Source organism: Schistocerca cancellata, chromosome 2 (genome assembly GCF_023864275.1).
Source record: "Schistocerca cancellata isolate TAMUIC-IGC-003103 chromosome 2, iqSchCanc2.1, whole genome shotgun sequence".
Lineage (NCBI taxonomy): Eukaryota > Metazoa > Arthropoda > Insecta > Orthoptera > Acrididae > Schistocerca > Schistocerca cancellata.
This window is the reverse complement of record NC_064627.1, coordinates 864320576-864339923: the sequence shown is the minus strand read 5'-3', so window position 1 is coordinate 864339923 and position 19348 is coordinate 864320576. Positions and strand designations below refer to the sequence as shown.

The 19348-nt window shown below is 40.4% G+C and overlaps 1 protein-coding gene across 1 annotated transcript in view; it reads right to left on the bottom strand.

The window, feature by feature from the left end:
* Positions 1-19348, bottom strand: part of LOC126159431 (meiosis inhibitor protein 1-like) — a 207630-nt gene that overhangs the window by 10349 nt on the left and 177933 nt on the right. Inside the window, exons 12-13 of the mRNA XM_049916537.1 lie at positions 18621-18698; positions 15810-16025 (exon numbers count right to left, since the gene is read on the bottom strand). Coding sequence (XP_049772494.1) covers positions 15810-16025; positions 18621-18698 — 294 coding nt within the window. The remainder of the gene's footprint in view (positions 1-15809; positions 16026-18620; positions 18699-19348) is intronic.

The window sequence follows — 19348 nt, the reverse complement described above, 5'->3', positions numbered from 1 at the left end:
TAAGCCTGTGTGTAGACAGCATGAAGCTTTCTTTGTTTCTAGTTTCGTAACTATGCTGCAAATTATTTGACAAAAAGAGTTTAGAATTATTACTTGTGAAAAGAATTATTTCATACAGATTAGAATGAGGGAATGCTTAGTATCTTAAGATCTCTTAATAATGGCCAACAAGATTCTCTTGGCTTTGTACTGCATATGTTTCTGATAATTTTTTTCTGTAAAGTTAATATTTTTCTCATGTTGCTAGCATTCCCCCAGAAGATAATGCTGTATTTCACTACTGACTCAAAGTAACTATGGTATACTACTTTTTTTGTGTCTATACTAGTGACATTGGATAGGAGTGTCATAGCAAATGCCAGACTGTTTAGTTTATTGTTTAGATAATCTATGTGTGAGGACCATGATAGGTTTCTGTCCAACTGCGTTCCTAAGAATTTAGCAAGCTCTACTTCATTTAGCTCCTGATTTCTGTGCATAATGTGAATATCATTTATTCGAGACTATTTTGTCTTAAACTGCATCACCTGTGTTTTTTTAAGTATTTAGCTTTAGGCCATTTAGATGGAACCAAACATCTAGGTTTTCTATAGTTTCCATGACATTTTCACGAATTTCTTCAGTGTTTTTATTTTCTACCATTACTGATGTGTCATCAGCAAATAAAACAGAATGATTATTTATATTTATGGGTAAGTCATTTACATACAAAAGAAAGAGGATTGGGCCCAGAATTGAGCCTTGTGGTACTCCCTGTGAGATGGTTCTCCACTTCAAGGAGTATTTCCCTTTGCTTGATGTTACGACAACCCTTTGCTTTCTCTCTGTTAGATATGACTTACACCACTGTAAGACGCTACCCATAATTCCACATTTTTTTCATTTTATATAGTAGTAAGGAGTGATTCATGCAGTCAAATGCTTTGGATAAGTCTCAGAAGATTCCCACAGCTTTTTGTGACTTGTCCAATGTGGAACTAACTTTAGTCACAAATTCATTGATTGCATGAATTATACTTTTGCCTTTCTGGAATCCAAATTGATTTTTTGAGATTACATTGTATTTGTAGCAGTAATTTTGAATTTGAGTTGCAACAATCATTTCAATATCTTAGAAAACACAGGAATAAGGGAAATTGAATGGTAATTTCCCATATCATCTCTGGAGCCTTTCTTAAATACTGGTGTGACTTCTGCATAGTTTAGAAATTCTGGAAAGTACCCTTCTTCAAGTGATTGATTAATTATTTTGTGTAGTGGGTGTGCTATTATATTTGTAGCTGTTTTAATGACTTTGGCAGGTATTTCATCCCATCCAACAGAATTTTAATTATTTTAGGTTTAGTATAGTTTTTTCTACATCTTTTACTGTTACTTTGTTAAATTTAATTGGGCTCTCTCTCTTGCTCTCACTTGAGCCAAACAAATGTACATTATCTTGATAAGAGTCTACATCAACTTCAGATTTTGCTACATTTATAAAGAGTTTATTAAAATTTTCTGATATCTGAGCAGGATGTACACTTATTTTGTCTTGTACCTTTATTTTAGAGATTTCGTCGTAGCTAGATTTGAATCCAAGTTCAGATTTGACTACTGTCCATACTTCCTTGGATTTATTTGTGTTTTTTAAATGAATTTAGCATTTGCCATTTCCTTTGCTGCTTGTGCAACCTTCTTAAATAGTTTTTTTTATATGCTTTAACATAGTTTATGAACTCAGGACTCTTATTTGATATCAGCTCAGCATGTAGCTCTCTCTACGGCTAGATATTTTTATGCCAGTGGTAATCCACTTTAGTTTTGTTGTGACTCGCTGATCTTTCAAAGTGCCGCCGCACAGTTACGCGCATCCTCTACATGTGGTGCTGTCTGCCAGCCATGCGGCAGCAGTGAAACCTAAGCGGCCAGCCAGCCAGCGGCCGCTGGACTTGGACTCAGTTATGATTTGACTGTTAAAGTGTACACATGTCTTACTCTGTTTACTTGATCTGTGACTTTCATGTATTGCGTCTTCCTTGAAATATATTTGTTCAACTTGAAGTTATTAGAATTGGCGACAAGGATGGGATTTTTCTTTTTCATCGTTGACCCACATGTTTCCATGGCTACTTTACAGCAACTACTGCAAGATCTCATAGAACAGCAAACGCTTCTCACAAATGTGATTCGTGATTTCGTCGCGGCATCAAATGCGGGGCATCTCTCGTCGTTGTCTCTTCCTATTTCTCCTCCTTACGTCGAGACGGCGGAAGACTGGTCTGATTACGAAAAACGCCTTCGACAGCACTTCTTGGCATTTCATGTTGCAGTCAGACAAACATGTAAGTCTCTATTCCTCTCATAGATTTCACCTCAAATGTATCGGTTGTTTTCGCAATTGGCTACTTTGAAAGATCCTGTGTCTTTGTCCTTTGCTGAAATGTGCTCATTTCTGTCCGTCTATTTTCAAAAGCAAACGCATTTGGAAGCCTCTCTTGTTGCCTTTTATCATTGTCAAAAACAACCGAATCAATCCTATCGTGCTTGGGCTGCTGAACTTCATGGCCTCAGTCAAAAGTGTCAATTTGTTACTGAAGTTCACAAAGAATCCTACGCTGATTCCATGGTACGGGATGCTATTATCCGATCGGCGCCCGACAGAGAAGTTAGGCAACGTGCCCTTCAGTTGGCAAATCCAACTCTAGATGAAGTCCTATCGATCGCTCAGTCTTTTGAAATTTCTCACGCTGCTGGAGCGCAAATAGAGGCATGGGGCGACGTTGGGGAAATACAACCTCTGTGCAATGTTGACGAAGTGTATGGCATGTCCCCGCTGGCCGACATGGCCGCAGTACGCTCCCAAGCACAGCCTTGGCCTAACCATAAACAAACCTCTAAGAAACTGCAGCAAAACCCACTGCAACTTCCTTCATGTCCGCAGTGTTTTACGAAACATTCACAAGAAGATTGTCCACAACGTTGGGCCGTGTGTCACAAATGCAAAAAAAAGGGTCATGTGTCGTCTGTTCACAAATCCAACCGCTTACATGATGTTCATGAACATGACGCTGATTCTGATTCTGTGTTGTATGTCAATTGTACTTCTTCCCTTTCAGGGAAGTTACTCCTCACTGTCCAAATACTTGGTCGAGATGTTCGCATGCAGGTGGATACTGGTTCTGCTGCCACTATCATCAATTCTCAGACGTATCTTCAGTTGGGTTCTCCAATTCTGTCACCTGTCACTAGGCAATTACAGACTTACAATAAACAGAAGATTTCTCTCTTGGGACAATTTGATACTGAGGTGTCTTACAAATCTGTCATTCGTACTGTTCCCATATTTGTGGTCGACCATAGTAACGCGGAGAATCTTTTTGGTTTCGATGCCTTTCACGTTTTTGGGTTCTCCATAGACAACTCTGTCAATATCGTCTCTGATGCTATTCCTTATGCTCAATTGCATTCCTTGTCGACGACATTTTCGTCCCTTTTTTCTCCTGGGTTAGGCCGTGCAAATGACTTTGAAGCTCATATCACGCTCAAACCCACTGCTCGGCCTAAGTTTTTTCGTGCTCGGCTCATTCCTGTGGTCCTTCGTGATCAGGTCAAACGGGAGCTGGATCATCTCACTGCTTCAGGGGTCTTGCTTCCTGTCACTTCCCGTGAGTGGTCCTCTCCTGTTGTTGTCGTTGCTAAGCCAAATAGTGAAATTCATCTCTGTGGCGATTTCAAAGCCACTGTAAATGCTCAATGCCTTATCGACACTTACCCTATGCCTCGACTTGAAGAATTGTTCACTAAACTCGCTGGAGGCCAGTACTTTTCTAAACTTGACCTGTCAGAAGCTTATCATCAACTTCCTCTTGACGCTGCTTCCCGGCAGTTTCTGGTCCTTAACACGCCTTTCAGCCTCTATCAATACCAACGATTGCCATTTGGGGTGTAGAAATTACCAGGACGACATTGTTGTCACCGGCTCCACCACTGACAAACATCTTCAAAATCTCTGCACACTTTTTCATGTCTTACAGATTGCCGGTCTTAAAAGTAACTTCAGAAATCAAAATTTTTTCAGGCATCTATCATGTACTTGGGGTTTCAACTCTCTCGGGATGGTATTCCTCCACTTCAGCAAACTGTCGCTGCGATTGATGCCTGTCGCTGTGATCGATGCCCTTCCTCGCCGTACATCTGTTAAGGCACTGCAGGCCTTCTTGGGGAAAATAGTATACTATCACAAGTTTTTACCATCTGCTGCTTCAGTGGCTCAGCCGTTGCATCGCCTGTTGCATAAAAATGTGCCTTTTCACTGGTCCTCATAGTGCGATGCGGCTTTCCAGAAACTGAAGACTATGCTGAAATAGGTCCCGTGCCTGGCTACTTATCAACCTGGCCAACATCTTGTTCTTGCCACGGACGCCTCTCAATATGGGGTCGGTGCAGTCCTTGCGCACCGTTTTTCTGACGGTTCTGAACAACCCATTGCTTATGACTCCAAAACGCTCACGGATGCACAACAAAAGTATTCTCAAATTGAAAAAGAGGATTTGGCCATTATTTATGCTCTTCATAAGTTTGGTGTATTTCTCTATGGATCCAAATTTCATCTTGTTACAGATCATAAACCACTTGTTTCCTTGTTTCATCCATCAACGTCACTTCCCAACAAGGCTGCACACCGCCTCCAGCATTTGGTTCTTTACTTGTCTCGTTTCAATTATGAGATTCATTTCTGGCTGATGGCTCAACATGCGAATGCTGATGCACTGTCTCGCCTTCCCATGGGTCCTGATCTGGCATTCGATAGGGACGAACTTTTGTGTTTCCACCTGGATGTTGCCGAGCAGCGGGTTGTGGATGGGTTCCCTATCACGGTGGACCGTCTGGCGGCTGCTACAGGTTCTGACCCTACCCAGTTCCGGGTTTTACACTGTATTCAGAAGGGTTGGCCGGATCGTCCGTCTGCTAAGACTTCTGATCCGTTGCGGAACTACTATGCTTTGTGTTACCGCCTCACGTTTAGGGATGGTGTTATCCTCCTTTCCACCGACAATGCTTTGCTGCGTGTTGTGGTACCTGCGTCTTTGCGTGCTTTAGTCTTGCGCCTCCTTCACCAAGGGGACCTGGGTGTCTCTCGCACAAAATCTCTGACGCGCTGTCATGTGTACTGGCCCGGCATCGACTCTGAAATCGCACACATGGTTGCTGCCTGCGGCCCTTGTGCGTCACAGGCCGCCGCCCCGAAGTCATCTTTGTCACCGTGGCCTTCGCCTGAGAAGCCCTGGGAGCGTATTTATGCTGACTTCGCGGGACCTTTTTTAGGTACTTATTGGCTTCTCATTATTGACGCCTACTTTAACTTTCCTTTCATTGTCCGTAGCACGTCGCCTACCACCGTGGCAACCACCAATGCCCTAGCTTGCATTTTCTCTTTGGAAGGCCTTTCCTCTACTATTGTTACTGATAATGGTCTGCAATTTGCCTCTTCTGATTTTGCGGATTTTTGTGCCCGTCACGGTGTAATGCATGTCACGGCCCCTCCGTTCCGTCCATAGTCAAACGGTGAGGCTGAACGACTGGTCCGCACATTTAAGGCTCAGATGAGGAAACTCCTGACTTCTTCTGCTGATGATGCGCTTCTCCAATTTCTGGCTTCTTACTGTTTCACCCCCATGGGCGACCACAGCCCGGCTGAGCTCTTACATGGCCGACAGCCCCGCACGCTACTTCATCTTCTGTGGCCTTCCACCTTACGGCCGTGGGTGCCTTCGCTTCGCCGGTTCACCGCCGACGCTCTTATATGGGTACGGCCCAAATGGAGTCCTGGCCGCATCTTACGACACCGTGGCTGACGCCTGTATGAAATCCAGCTGGACACGGGTGTTGCAGTGCGTCATTCGGACCAGCTTCGGCCTCGTGTGCCAGCAACGCCTGTTCCTGATGCTGCTACACCACCTTCGGGTCTACCTGACGCTCGAGATACTGGAATCTCTCATTACTCACAACCCAGTCCTCTCACCATCATATCAGTGCCAGCGCAAGAACTGACGCCACCAGGAGACGTGCCCATCCAGGGACCAGATGACCATCATGTGTTGGAGCAACTCTACTCGCCTCCTTCTCCTACGGACGCAGACACATCGCCCATTTCTCCTGTTATAACAACCGGACTTGCCGCAACGGGCAGATTGGTGCATGGGGCCCCAACAGATTCGACCCCCACGTCTCCTGTCATCTCGACCCGTTATCATCGGAGACACTTCCGTCCGTACGGGAAGCTTCCTCCTTGAGACTTTACGGCCAGTCAAACAACACCTATGGACGTTATCAATCTACAGGCCACCTCCATCAAGACTTGTGCAAAAAATTAAAAGGGGGGAAAAGTGTTGTGACTCGCCGATCTTTCAAAGTGCCAAGTGCCGCCGCGCAGTTACGCGCGTCCTCTACATGTGACGCTGTCTGCCAGCCATGCAGCAGCAGCGCCACCTAAGCGGCCAGCCAGCCAGTGGCCGCTAGACTTGGACTCAGTTATGATTTGACTGTTAAAGTGTACACATGTCTTACTCTGTTTACTTGATCTGTGACTTTCATGTATTGCATCTTCCTTGAAATATATTTGTTCAACTTGAAGTTACTACAAGTTTATTTGTTGCCCTTCTTGGACAAGCTGTGGGGGAAATATTACACTGAAGACATGTAAAAAGCTGTTTAAATACCTATCAAAATTTTCTGAACACGAGTTTTTGTTGTAATGACGAGTCTACATAATTTATTCTATAACAGAACAAGTTAATGTTTTCTTCACTGAACTGTCTTTTCATGAAGCATCTCCTCCCATTTCTTTTGCTATTTATTTTTTGTATGTTCAATTCTATAAGCAGAGGAGAGTGATCTGAGATACCTAGGTTTAAAGAGAATTTGGCAGTGTCTCAAATGAATAATTTGTTAAAATATTGACTATGCATGTTGCTGTTCGCTCATTTACTCTGGTGAAGTCAGTGAAATGTAGTCTAAAGCTAAATTCTTCAACTACGTCAATAAACATAGTTGACATGCTTGTTTTGCTTGCTGTATCTATGTTAAAATTAACAGCAATTACAATTTTTTCTTATTTTATTTAGTGAGTTTATATACGAGATTCTGGAATTTATCTAAGAATAATGTATTTACATCACTACCTGGAATTCTGTATACAGAGATGATGATGATATTCTGTTGTTCTAGCTCTACAGAACAACTTTCAAATACAAGCTCTTCATTTAGAAATTTAAAATCGTCTCTTTCTTTATATTCCAATGAATTGTTAATCAATGTACAGGAGCCTCCACAAGTACTGTTTTGCCTACAAAAACAATTAGCTATCCTAAAATTTTCTAACTTATTTAAAACTGTGATCGAATCTTTTGTGAGCCAGTGTTCGTTTAGGCAAACGACTTTGATATTTCTTCCTTGTGAAAGAATAATTTGCATCTCGTCAATTTTTGTGGTTTTATCTTGAGGATATGTTGCATTTAGGCCATTTATGTTCCAGTGCTTTAGGAATGAAGACTTACACTTACTTATAGTTTCCAACACATCTTCCCTTGAATAGCCCCCCACTTTTACTGTTGAAATTTTCTTTCCAGAGCTATGTTTTACACGACTGATGTAACATATCTCTGGAGCCACTTACCATAAAAAACGTTGTGGTTCTTCTCTTTTACGAGTGGTGCGGGGTGATGCGTAGTGAGTTGGCATTTCACACGTGATTTCTGAGGTTTTAACTTGGTGTACAGTAGCTAAACTTTTTGGAGATCCTCTTCGGGTTTCTTCAGTTTTGTTTCAAATCATTGGAGTATCTGGTTATTCAGTTGAAGCTGGCAATTCTGTTGCTGCTGCTATAATTGTAGGTCACAATAAGTCAGGCTGATTTTGATTCAGTTGTCTCAGCATTACATCACGCAGTGCTTCTTTGCCTTTCATGTTTCTATGCATTTCGTGGGTAGTGAAGCCTTCCCTTTTTTGGCTGTCTGCATTAATATAAGTTGCACTGCTGAAAAACTTACAAATTTTTTAGATCTTTCGGTTAGTTGCTTCAGTTTCTGTGTTCACACACGATGTTTTCATGAGGTCATGTCTCATAGGTATGCTTGTTATGAACACTTTCATGCCTGTAACCTTTTCCAATGCTTCCCTTAAAGATCTCAAGGCAAACTTTGCCTCGTTTTTGTAGACATCATTTGCTCCAGTTAAAATAACGAAAGAGTTACAACTTCCTTGGTTGATACATGTGTCAATGTATCAAGTAGCTTCTTGTAGTGGAGCACCTGGTTTCACAAATCCAACAACACTTTGATTTATTATTTTTTCATTCATAATTTCTGCCAATCCTTTCCCATGACTATCAGCAAGCAGATAAATAATGCCAGCATTACACGTTGACTGATGTTTGTTGTTTTTGGTTTTGAAACTTTCGCTTGAATATTTGAATCACTTAGTCTGTTCATTGTTTCTGCTAGCACACTGAATCTGTTTTTTCATATGATATTAGGTTCATGTTTTCTTTGAGAATATGACACTTTGAGCTTACTGTGAGACAAGTTTGATTCATTTGCATGGCAAGTTTGATTCGTTTGCATGCTTTTGGCCGTTATTTTTTACTAACACACTATAACTGTTTGTGCACACGCCTTTTTGTTTACTTATAGTTTTTTGTTAGATGGCTTTATTCCATAATTTCATTGACTGCTTCACAGCCTGTGACATATTAATCCTTCCCACCAACACCAGCTTTTCTGAATTGCGCAGCTGGGAATGTTCCCTGCAATACATCCTACGTTCCCATAATCCTCCTGGCCTTAACCTTTGTTATCTGCTATTCTCACCCATCCAGCCCCTTCCCTGCTCCCATTCCACCACACCTAGTCTTTTTAAATTTATTTCTCTCCTTTTCCGCTACTTCCCCCACCCCTTCCCTCCCCACCTCTCTCCTGCCCACCCTACAACACTCCACAGTCTGCCATCCCCACCATACCCCCCCCCCCCCCCTGCCCCGCCCCAGTCTCCTCCTTTCCACAACCCAGTTGCCACTCCCATCATGCACTGGTGCTTCTGTTCGCAGTGTGATTTCAGTTGCTTGAGACTGCAGCCATGTGTGTGTGTGTGTGTGTGTGTGTGTGTGTGTATGTGTGTGTGTGTGTGCGCGCACGCACGCTTATTTGTGTTTATTGTTGATGAAGGCGATTGACCGAAAGCTTTCAGTGTGAAAATCTTTTTGTTGTGCCTATCTGCGACTCAGCATCTCCACTGTATGGGGAGTGGCAACTTTCTTCCCCATAATATTGTTATATTCCATCCTGGATTTTCCATTGTTTAGTTCTACTATGTTTGTTATTATCGGTTATTACCCACCGTTATTTTAAAGATATTGTGTGATTTTTGTTTCGAGAAATTTATGAGTACAAAGCATACAAACTGCCAGCGACTGACACCATTTTCTTCTTCTTATCATCCATACTTTCTACTATATAAATTACTTTTGAAGTACCAAAATATACTAGAACAAATAAAATGTCTATAAAATGCCACTGCTGTACAACGTGCTTGCAGCAAGATAGTCGCAATTTCTGAAATCCATCACCCATGGTCTCTGGCCTACTGAGGAGCACCATAGTCCTGGGTCCATGGATAAATCCCACACACAAACAGACCCGACCTGCAGGCAGATTGGTTAGACTAGATCCGACGGGAAGGGCCTGCACATATGTGGTAAATGAAGGGCTTAAGATCGGCAGGCCCAATCCATTTACAGATACCCGCAGAAACGGCCATCGGCTTTGGCCCGTAGTGGAAATCCACTCATGTGGCCAGACGTTCACAAGTCACAGACAGCAAGTTGATGAAATGAGACCACGGTGATCAATCCAGGCAACAGATAACTTGTTCAACTACTCTGAGAATCAATACTAATGAGATAGGTGGCAACTCACTGTAAAGATGATTGCTGAGCCGCAGACAGGCACGTAGAAAAGACAATCACACTCACAACTAAATTTTCAGGCGTCACTTTTGTCAGAAAATGAGAGAACACACACATTCATACACTCACTCAGACACAACTCATGCACACATGACTGCCGTCTCTGGCTGCTGCGTCTACAGACTCTAAGAATCTCCAAACAAACCACTCCTCATGCCTCCCTGCCTCTCATCAGCAGCTGCTAGGCTAACGGCAAGAAGTGATGGCAGCACTGGCTGCAAGCTGAGGAGAGTGGTAGGAAGGGGAGAAGCAATAGGAATGATGGGATAGGGAAGTGGCACACGTTTCTTTTTTTTTTTTTTCTAAATTTCCCTGACGTGTTTGAAATTCTCTGATTTCCAGAACCTGTGGCAACCCTAAAGATATATGAAACAAACATAAAACAACAATACCACAAATGAAGCAGAATGATACAATATATCAATGAAAATCAAACTGCGAAAATATAGTATAACTAGATAAAAAATCTATATCTACATTGTTCTGCAACTCACAATTTTGTGCAAGGCAAAGGATTCATTGAAGCACCTTCTAGCTATTTCTCTACCATTTCACATCTGAACAGTGTGCTGACGAAATGAACACTTAAATCTTTCCATGTGACCTCTGATTTCTCTTACTTTATTTTGATGTTCTAGTATGATTATCATTTCTCCCTATGAAATATTTTCACACTCTGAGCAGAAAGTTGGTGACTGAAATTTCATGAGAAGATCCTGTTGCAATGAAGAATGCCTTTGTGTTCTTGATTACCCCCCAATTCGTATAACATATCTGTGGCACTTTCACTACTTAATATTCGTCAAGCGGTGGCAGGAGAAAACACTTGCAAAAGGTATGGAAACGGGCAAGCTTTTAAAGCCAGGGGCTCCTTCTGGCAGAAGGGCTGAAGGGGAAGACAGAGAGATGACGGAAAAGGACTTACAAGGTTTATGAAATGTGGAGAGTTATGGAAAAGTTGTCCAGAATCCTTTGTCAGGGGAGACTTACTGGACAGGATGAGAAGGAAAGACTCTTTCCATAACTTTTATATACATTTTCTTCTATGCCACTTGATGAGTAGATTTTTTATCTATCCAGTTACACAATAATACACAATATGTTAAATATACAGAAAATGACAATACCAAAAATTAAAAACTAAAAGGCTGAAGGTGGTGTGATCTACAGCATTAGGACATGAAAAACCAAAAATTGAGTGCAACTTGCATAATGATGGAGCACAAAATCTAAAGTAATGAAGAAGTCAGTTCGATTAGTATACACCATAGAAAGGAAATTTTGTATATGTGTCTAAGGACCTATATTATTTATAAAACACACAAAAAGAGAGAATGAAGAAAAAACCTGTGAGGCTAATCCCAGTAGACACCACATGCATCCTCCAAAATTGTGGTTCAAGCTACAATATGTAACCACAAGCAAAGATAACTAATTGCAAAAAACCTACTTTACTGGATCCCATAAGTAGTGTTGAGCATCCTTTATGTTTTGCATTTGGTCGCACTGGATGTGATCAATATGCAGCTGCCTGAGCACTTATTTGGTAAGTTCTTTTTGCAGTTCAGCAATCAGCAGTTTGATTGTTTGTAAGGGATTTTATGCTCTGAAGCTGGCTTTCTCATGTCCATGCCACATTTCTGGCCATTTTTAGTTGGTCATCAGTTTATATTATTCCATCCATGAGTGGATCCTTATCGATTTACTCCTGTTTACGTCAAGACCTACTGGTTGATACCATATTTTTCATGCCTCACCTGCACAGGTTTTCGTATATTACTGGATATATTTGTTAATTTTTCTACATGAGTAATTTGGTTTTGTCATATGCAATTAAGGTATGTTCTACTGATGATGTGAAGCCTTAACAGCCGTTCCAATGTGAAATCATTTTGTTTAGCGTCTTACTAGTCTTCATTAATCGTTATAGTAGCACCTGAAGATGGGATTTATGCCCTGAAACCCAGGTAGTATACATACCTTTATTTAAATAAAAGAACTTTGAAATTACAATCACTATGAAAATCCAAGTAACAATTGTGGATGTCCCACTAAGAATATATTATGTCCATAGTAAAGGATGGAAAATATGTAACAACTTAGAAATCATAATTTTGTTTCAACTGAGAGGTGACGGCTCTCTACACATAATCATTTGACTGAGAGTGGCTTTGGCTTTCTCAATAGGGACTTTAATTTCTATAGACTTACTGCTTTAGTTGTTAATGCTATTTCCCAAATATGTGTATTTGTTTACAGACATACATACGTTAATCCTTGTTCCACAGATCATGAATACTGTGGTGTCACCGCCAGACACCACACTTGCTAGGTGGTAGCCTTTAAATCGGCCGCGGTCCGTTAGTATACGTCGGACCAGCGTGTCGCCACTATCAGTGATTGCAGACCGAGCGCCGCCACACGGTAGGTCTAGAGAGACTTCCTAGCACTCGCCCCAGTTGTACAGCCGACTTTGCTAGCGATGGTTCACTGACAACTTACGCTCTCATTTGCCGAGACGATAGTTAGCATAGCCTTCAGCTACGTCATTTGCTACGACCTAGCAAGGTGCCATTACCAGTTACTATTGATGCTGTAAAACATGTACCGTCAAGAGCGATGTTCACCAATTATGGATTAAAGTTAAGTATTCCAGCAGCTACGTACGTTATTTGTTATTATAATTACCTTGTCCTGTTCCAGACCTCACGCCAGCCTGCGAGAGCTTAAACGCGTGCCTTTCAGCTTCCTCCTAGTGGATTGGCTGTCTTGCCAGTCCACAACAAATACGACATATCGTAATGATGTGAAACATGTCACTTTAACATAAGTTTTCTTTACACAAAATAATTTTTTTTACCAGTTACTACTTCATATCTTACTTGTTCACTAAGTTTACCATTAATGTTTAGATGACTGTTTGTTATGTCTTTCTTGCTGTGACCATTAATTTTGTTTTACATATGTTGATTTCTCGTCCACAATGGTACTACTTTTGTTGAAGGAGGGAACAAGATGCTGAAGACCATTTAAATTGTCAGCAAATAGTACTGCGCCATCAGCATAGCAGATATTGTTCAACAACTCTTCATTCAAGATAACTCCTTCTTCAAAATTTCCAAATCCTTTTCTGAATAAAGATTAAATATCAGTGGCAACAAAATGCATTCCTGTCTCACTTTTCGGCATATCTTTAATGTAACAGATTTCTCATTTCTGCTCTACAGCAGCATAATGATTCTGATACAGATTATGGTCTGGAGGTATTTGTTATCAATACCACTTTTTTATTATTATTTTTTTTTTAGAAAATTGGTCACCTGTTATTTCATACTCTACTAAAAGCGTTTTGATAATAAAACAGGCATATACATCACACTTTATATTGCTTCATTGTGCAATAGCTAAAAAAAGTACAACAGTCAAGTTTTAAATGTACCTGTCTGCTGTTCAGTGCTTCCTCTTTGTAGTCAGTACTAGCAATATATCATATAATTCCTGAATTTTTCATTGTTTGATAAATTACAGTAGTTCAGATTTTCATTATTATGACCACTTTTGCCAGGTAATAGAATACCTAAATTCAACTGTGCCAAATATAACAAAGACTGCTGTGCAGGAATGAACTCTGAATAACTCAAACATTAACATCTTTAAATACAAACTAACAGAGGAGAAAAGGAATTCTATGTATCAGGTGAAGCGGTCTGGTGCACAATGGAATAACATCTTTAAATATAAACTACCAGAAGAGAAAAGGGAGTGTGTGTACCAGGTGAAGGAGTATGGTGCACAATGGAATGAGTTCTATTCAACCTTGTTGAGACAATATGACTATCACTGCCCTGTCAGAGAAATCCAGAAGGCAGTAAAATGTTGTCAAAATCTAAGTAGTTCTAGAATGAAACTATCACCCACTCTGATTAGGCTCAGGCATTTAAAGCTACCACACAGAGTTTTAAGCGAAAATGCAATCAGGCTGCGAAAAATTTTAAAGCTGAATGTCCTAGCCTAAAGTAGCAAACTAAGAAAAACAATAGAACAATCTGATAGCCTAAATAAAACACTGTGGGAGGTAACAGACAAATATTGTAAATGTTCCAAGAAGATGAAGGCAAAACCAATGAGCTTAGACATGATGGTAACACTGTAAAAAAGCACAGTTGTTTACTGACAGTTGTCACATAACAAAGAACTGCTTAGGATAACATATATAAATTGCATCACCCCGGTTGCCAGAACTCCTGAAGACAGATGTTGACTGTGGATATTGTATCACAGATACAGTCCCTTTGACTGTTTGGAGGTGTCACTAAATCCACCCAAAGATGTAAACAACCATGCACGAACAGCACCTATTAGGTGGAGGGGGACTGACAGCCGATCAGTTCCAGTCATTCTACCAGGAAGGATGTACATGGCTCATGTTGTCAGTAGTTCAACCATGACTAGACAATCAATACAGTGGTTCGATAGTGTCCACATTGTTACTTTGTGCCAGAAAGTGCACTCAACAAGGGAAGTGTTCAGACATCTTGGAGTGAACCAAAGCGATGTTGTTTGGACATGGAGGAGATACTGAGAGACAGGAACTGCCCATGACATGCCTCACCCAGGCTGCCCAAGGGCTACTACTGCAGTGGATGACCGCTACCTACGGATTATGACTTGGAGGAACCCTGACAACAATGCCAACATGTTGAATAATGCTTTTCATACAGCCACAGGACATCGTGTTATGACTCAAACTGAGCGCAGTAGACTGCATGATGTGCAACTTCACTCCCAATGTCCATGGCGAGGTCCATTTTTGCAACCACGACACCATGTAGCGCAGTGCAGGTGGGCCCAAAAACATGCTGAATGGACTGCTCAGGATTGGCATCACATTCTCTTCACTGATGACTGTCGCATATGCCTTCAGCCATGCAATCATCGGAGCAATCGTCGGAGACGTGTTTGGAGGCAACCCGGTCAGGCTGAACACCTTAGACACACTGTCCAGCGAGTGCAGCATGGTGGAGGTTCCCTGCTGCTTTGGGGTGGTATTATGTGGGGCCGACGTACGCCACTGATGGTCATGGAAGGCGCAGCTGTACGATACGTGAATGCCACCCTCCGACTGATAGTGCAACCATATACAGCAGTATATTGGCGAGGCATTCGTCTTCATGGATGACAATTCGTGCCCCCATGGTGCACTTCTTGTGAATGATTTCCTTCAGGATAACGACATCACTTGACTAGAGTGGCCGCACGTTCTCCAGACATGAACTCTGTCGAACATGCCTGGCATAGAGTGAAAAGGGCTGTTTATGGACGACGCGACCCACCAACCACTCTAAGGGATCTACGTCAAATTGCCGTTGAGGAATGGGACAATCTGGACCAACAATGCCTTGACGAACTTGTGGATAGTATGCCACAACTACAGGCATGCATCAATGCAAGAAAATGTACTACTGGGTTTTAGAGGTACCGGTGTGTATAGCAATCTGGACCACCAACTCTGAAGGTGTCGCTAAATGGTGGTACAATGTGCAATGTGTGGTTTCACGAGCAATAAAAAGGGCGGAAATGATGTTTATGTTGATCTCTATGCCAATTTACTGTACTGGTTCCAGAACTCTCGGAACCGATGTGATGCAAAACATTTTTTTTATGTGCGTATTATATTACTTTTATTTACCTTTTAATTTTAGCTCTTAAACAATCTGTGTAATTGACATTAGATATATATTGAAAATACACTATTTATAAGTCATAAATTTCTTCCACAAGAGAGAATTCAAACAAACTCCAGTACCTTGCAGCAGACATCCTGAATTTTTCCAAACAGTACCAAAATAAATCTGTTTGATTTTGCATAACCGCCATCCAGTGCAATTTTTACTATAGGAACAGTTGCCTTAGTTTTCACCAGCATGACTACTAACTCAACACTTGCTTTCAAAATATTTACATCTGTGTGTGACAAGAGTTTCAACAACTTTTTTCCTTCTAAGTTGATATACTGCATACACTGCAAGAAAAAGAAGATATTGTCTGTTCCAAACGTAATTGTTTAATAGAACCTATGTAGCACCTATGTTATGGGTCAGATGTTGGGTGAAAAAATACCTGCATTTTACTTAAATATTGTAAATTCCAGAATGGAAACAATAAATAAAAGTGAGGAAAGGTAACCACTTACTTACTTATAGATGACTGATGGGTGGTACATAAAACAAACATAATAGCACAGATACATAACTAGCTTTGAGTTACAATCTTTTCTACTGTAGATACACTTGCACGCACAACCACACAGACATGTAAAAGCACACGACTGTTCAAATCAAATGGCTCTGAGCACTATGGGACTTAACATCTGAGGTCATCAGTCCCCTTACTCGACTGTGTCTAAGCAAAATTGCCACAGATGATCATAATGATGTTCCATCTTTTGGTGAGTGCACACCCCTGTCTTTAAGTCAACAGAATGAGATATACTTTCAAGTTTTTACATGCCAATTAACCTCTTGTGTTGACTCCATGTTTGCTTGCTGACTAGTTGGACCTGAAGGAATTTTACACACAGTGTTTCATTTAGTGCAGAGTCATTAATGTCTAGCTCTGGTAAGAGAACAGGGGATGAAATTATGGAAAATAAGCTAACACAGTATTCTTCAAATCCGCACAATGAGAGACCCTTCTAAATGTAACCCATGACATAAAGAGCTTTTTGGTGTTTATTCCTGTGTTTACTGCATTTAAGCTTATTATTCGAATGGATGTCATAGGATTTTACACATAATGTTTCAGGTAATATATGACCTACATGAAGTGGCAACTTGCTACAAACTTTATGTATCTGAATAAAGAACACAGCAGTGTACCATAGATTGAGAAATTTTTTTATGTATCATACTGTGATTATATTTTGGGGACGCAAATATGGCCTTCTGTACCTTATTCTCTAATATTTATATGATGTTCTATAATTGATCTGCACTACTCTATGCTTTTCACTATGAAAGCTAGTGCTCCTTCACATCATCTGCACTTGCACGTATGTATGACATATTCGTTTTTCAATCATTCAGCAGTAATAATCATTACTGTTACAATAAGCTCTCTCTCATTAAGTTGTGGTAGATGAAAAGAAATAATATTTGGCAAAATTTCAAGATGAAGTAAAGACATTTGGTGATATTAAGTGTTTTCTGTCATTTAGGACCAACAGTGAATTGAGATAATAAGTCAGATTTATTCTTCTTTATTTACAATTTGCAATGAATAATGTCAGAAAACTATTGATATACTAATTTTAGTAGAATCAGTGTAAATTAAATGTCTTTTGGTTTTGACTTACAGCGTTGGAAGTTCTAATATGTTATAGAGTCAAGAAATTAATGATGTGATGTGGCTTTTGACTGTTTTATCATGAATATTTTAGCTCTAGTCATCTGGAGGAATCTTTCAGCAGACCATGGGTGTGTTCATGCTGAATCTTTAAAAAATTATTTTCGTGATATCTTGGAAAACAGAATGATACTTTTTACAGACATTCACTCACGTAAAGATCGCTTTTCAGGAAAATAAAAAATCTGATCACTGAAAAGTTCGAAATGGGGCAGAAATGGCCAGATTTTAATTATCAGAAACAGTGTGGTTACTGCAGGCAGTTGCAGGCACTAGCTTTTCTGAGAAGGGTGTTCTCCATGCTCTCCAGACCCATGAATGAAATGTTCCTGTAGACTACCACAGAAGGAGTTGCGCATGTTAATCAATGCAGTTCCCACGTCTCTTCACACTCTGGCTCAGATGTGGTAGAACTACACTAAATTCTTGGTGTTATTAGTAAGGGACTTTGTTTCTTGGGACTAGGTTGTCACAGTTGAGTGAGCCATTGTACACTTCCTATTGACTGTCTTCTATGCTGCATGGCTGTGGAGTGGTTTGCCTTTGATAAACAGATTTAGATTACTACAGATGAGGGATTAAAATTCAGGATGAAAGAATATCAACGATAATACTTACGATGACAGTGGTATCCTCCATGGAAGTAAAGAAGAATTACTGCTCTTGTTGAGTGGAATGAATAGTCTAATGAGTACAAAATATGCACAGAGTAAACTGAAGAAATATGAAAGTAATGAGCGGAAGCAGAAATGAGTGTGATGACAAACTTGACATCAACACTGGTGACCATGAAATCAAAGTTAAGGCCATTTATGTACATAAAATACAGAATACAATGTAAGATAATATGAAAATTGGAGATGAAACAGGATTATTAACATTTTCATGGGATGCCTGTCATTACAATGACTCTATATTACTTCCAGTTTATTGTTCACACCGAGTTTGGTGCAAGAAATTCACCATACAATCAGAATTTTAATATCTTGCTAACAAATAGCAACCGCTGCCTCAGTTTGATACTATTCAATTGCTTCACTTTACACGTCAACAGACTTGCATTAATTAATGCTCCAACTTACACATATAGAAACATCTTAGCACCCAGAGATGGCAGTGGCCACGTATGTGTCATTTGCCTGTGTGGATCTGTGTTTCATTGACTACATCTAATGAATAGCTGAATAATACCTAGCAGTCGTTTTCATTGTACCTGTCTGCCATTTAATGCCAACTCTGTTCGTGTTATGAAGCCTCCTGATAAATCCAAAAGTGTTAATACAAATGAAACCTGTAAAAATAAGATACACAGTGAAAACAAGAGTCAGAATGTATAAATTCTTTCTGAAAATCATGAACGTCACTGTGCAAAAATTATGATCAGTTTTCAAAATCAAATACACTACATCTCTTCTGTTAGAAAACCTAATGCTCAGTTAACTGAACAACAGAATCTATGCTGCAAATGAATTCTCAATGAGCACTGCAAAAAATTACGAGCTTGTAGTGGTAACGGACTTTCCTCAGCACAAGCAATTATACAGATCATGGACTTCACTTACAAATGGAAGGCAAAGATAAATTATGTAGACATTTACAGCTAGCACTAGGTGCCAATCTGTAGATACCAGCTCTAACTTACACACAACGTGAAGACCTTTCAGCAAATATGACAGTGAAAACACAAGAAAAATTAACAGCAAAAATGGACTTATCCAACTCGGCAGTGATGAAAGATAAATGAGGAGCCACAAGAAAGAACTCCACTCCCCCTCAACCCTCAAAGAAGACACAGCAAAACAAAAGTACCAAAGGCTAAATTGGAATGTGATATCAGCAGTAGCATCTAGCTCAAAAGTAGCGGATCAACCAAGTTCCACATCTGAAGATGTTCCAGATACATCAACAAGAAATGCGCACTAGAAACCAGAAGCAGTAACT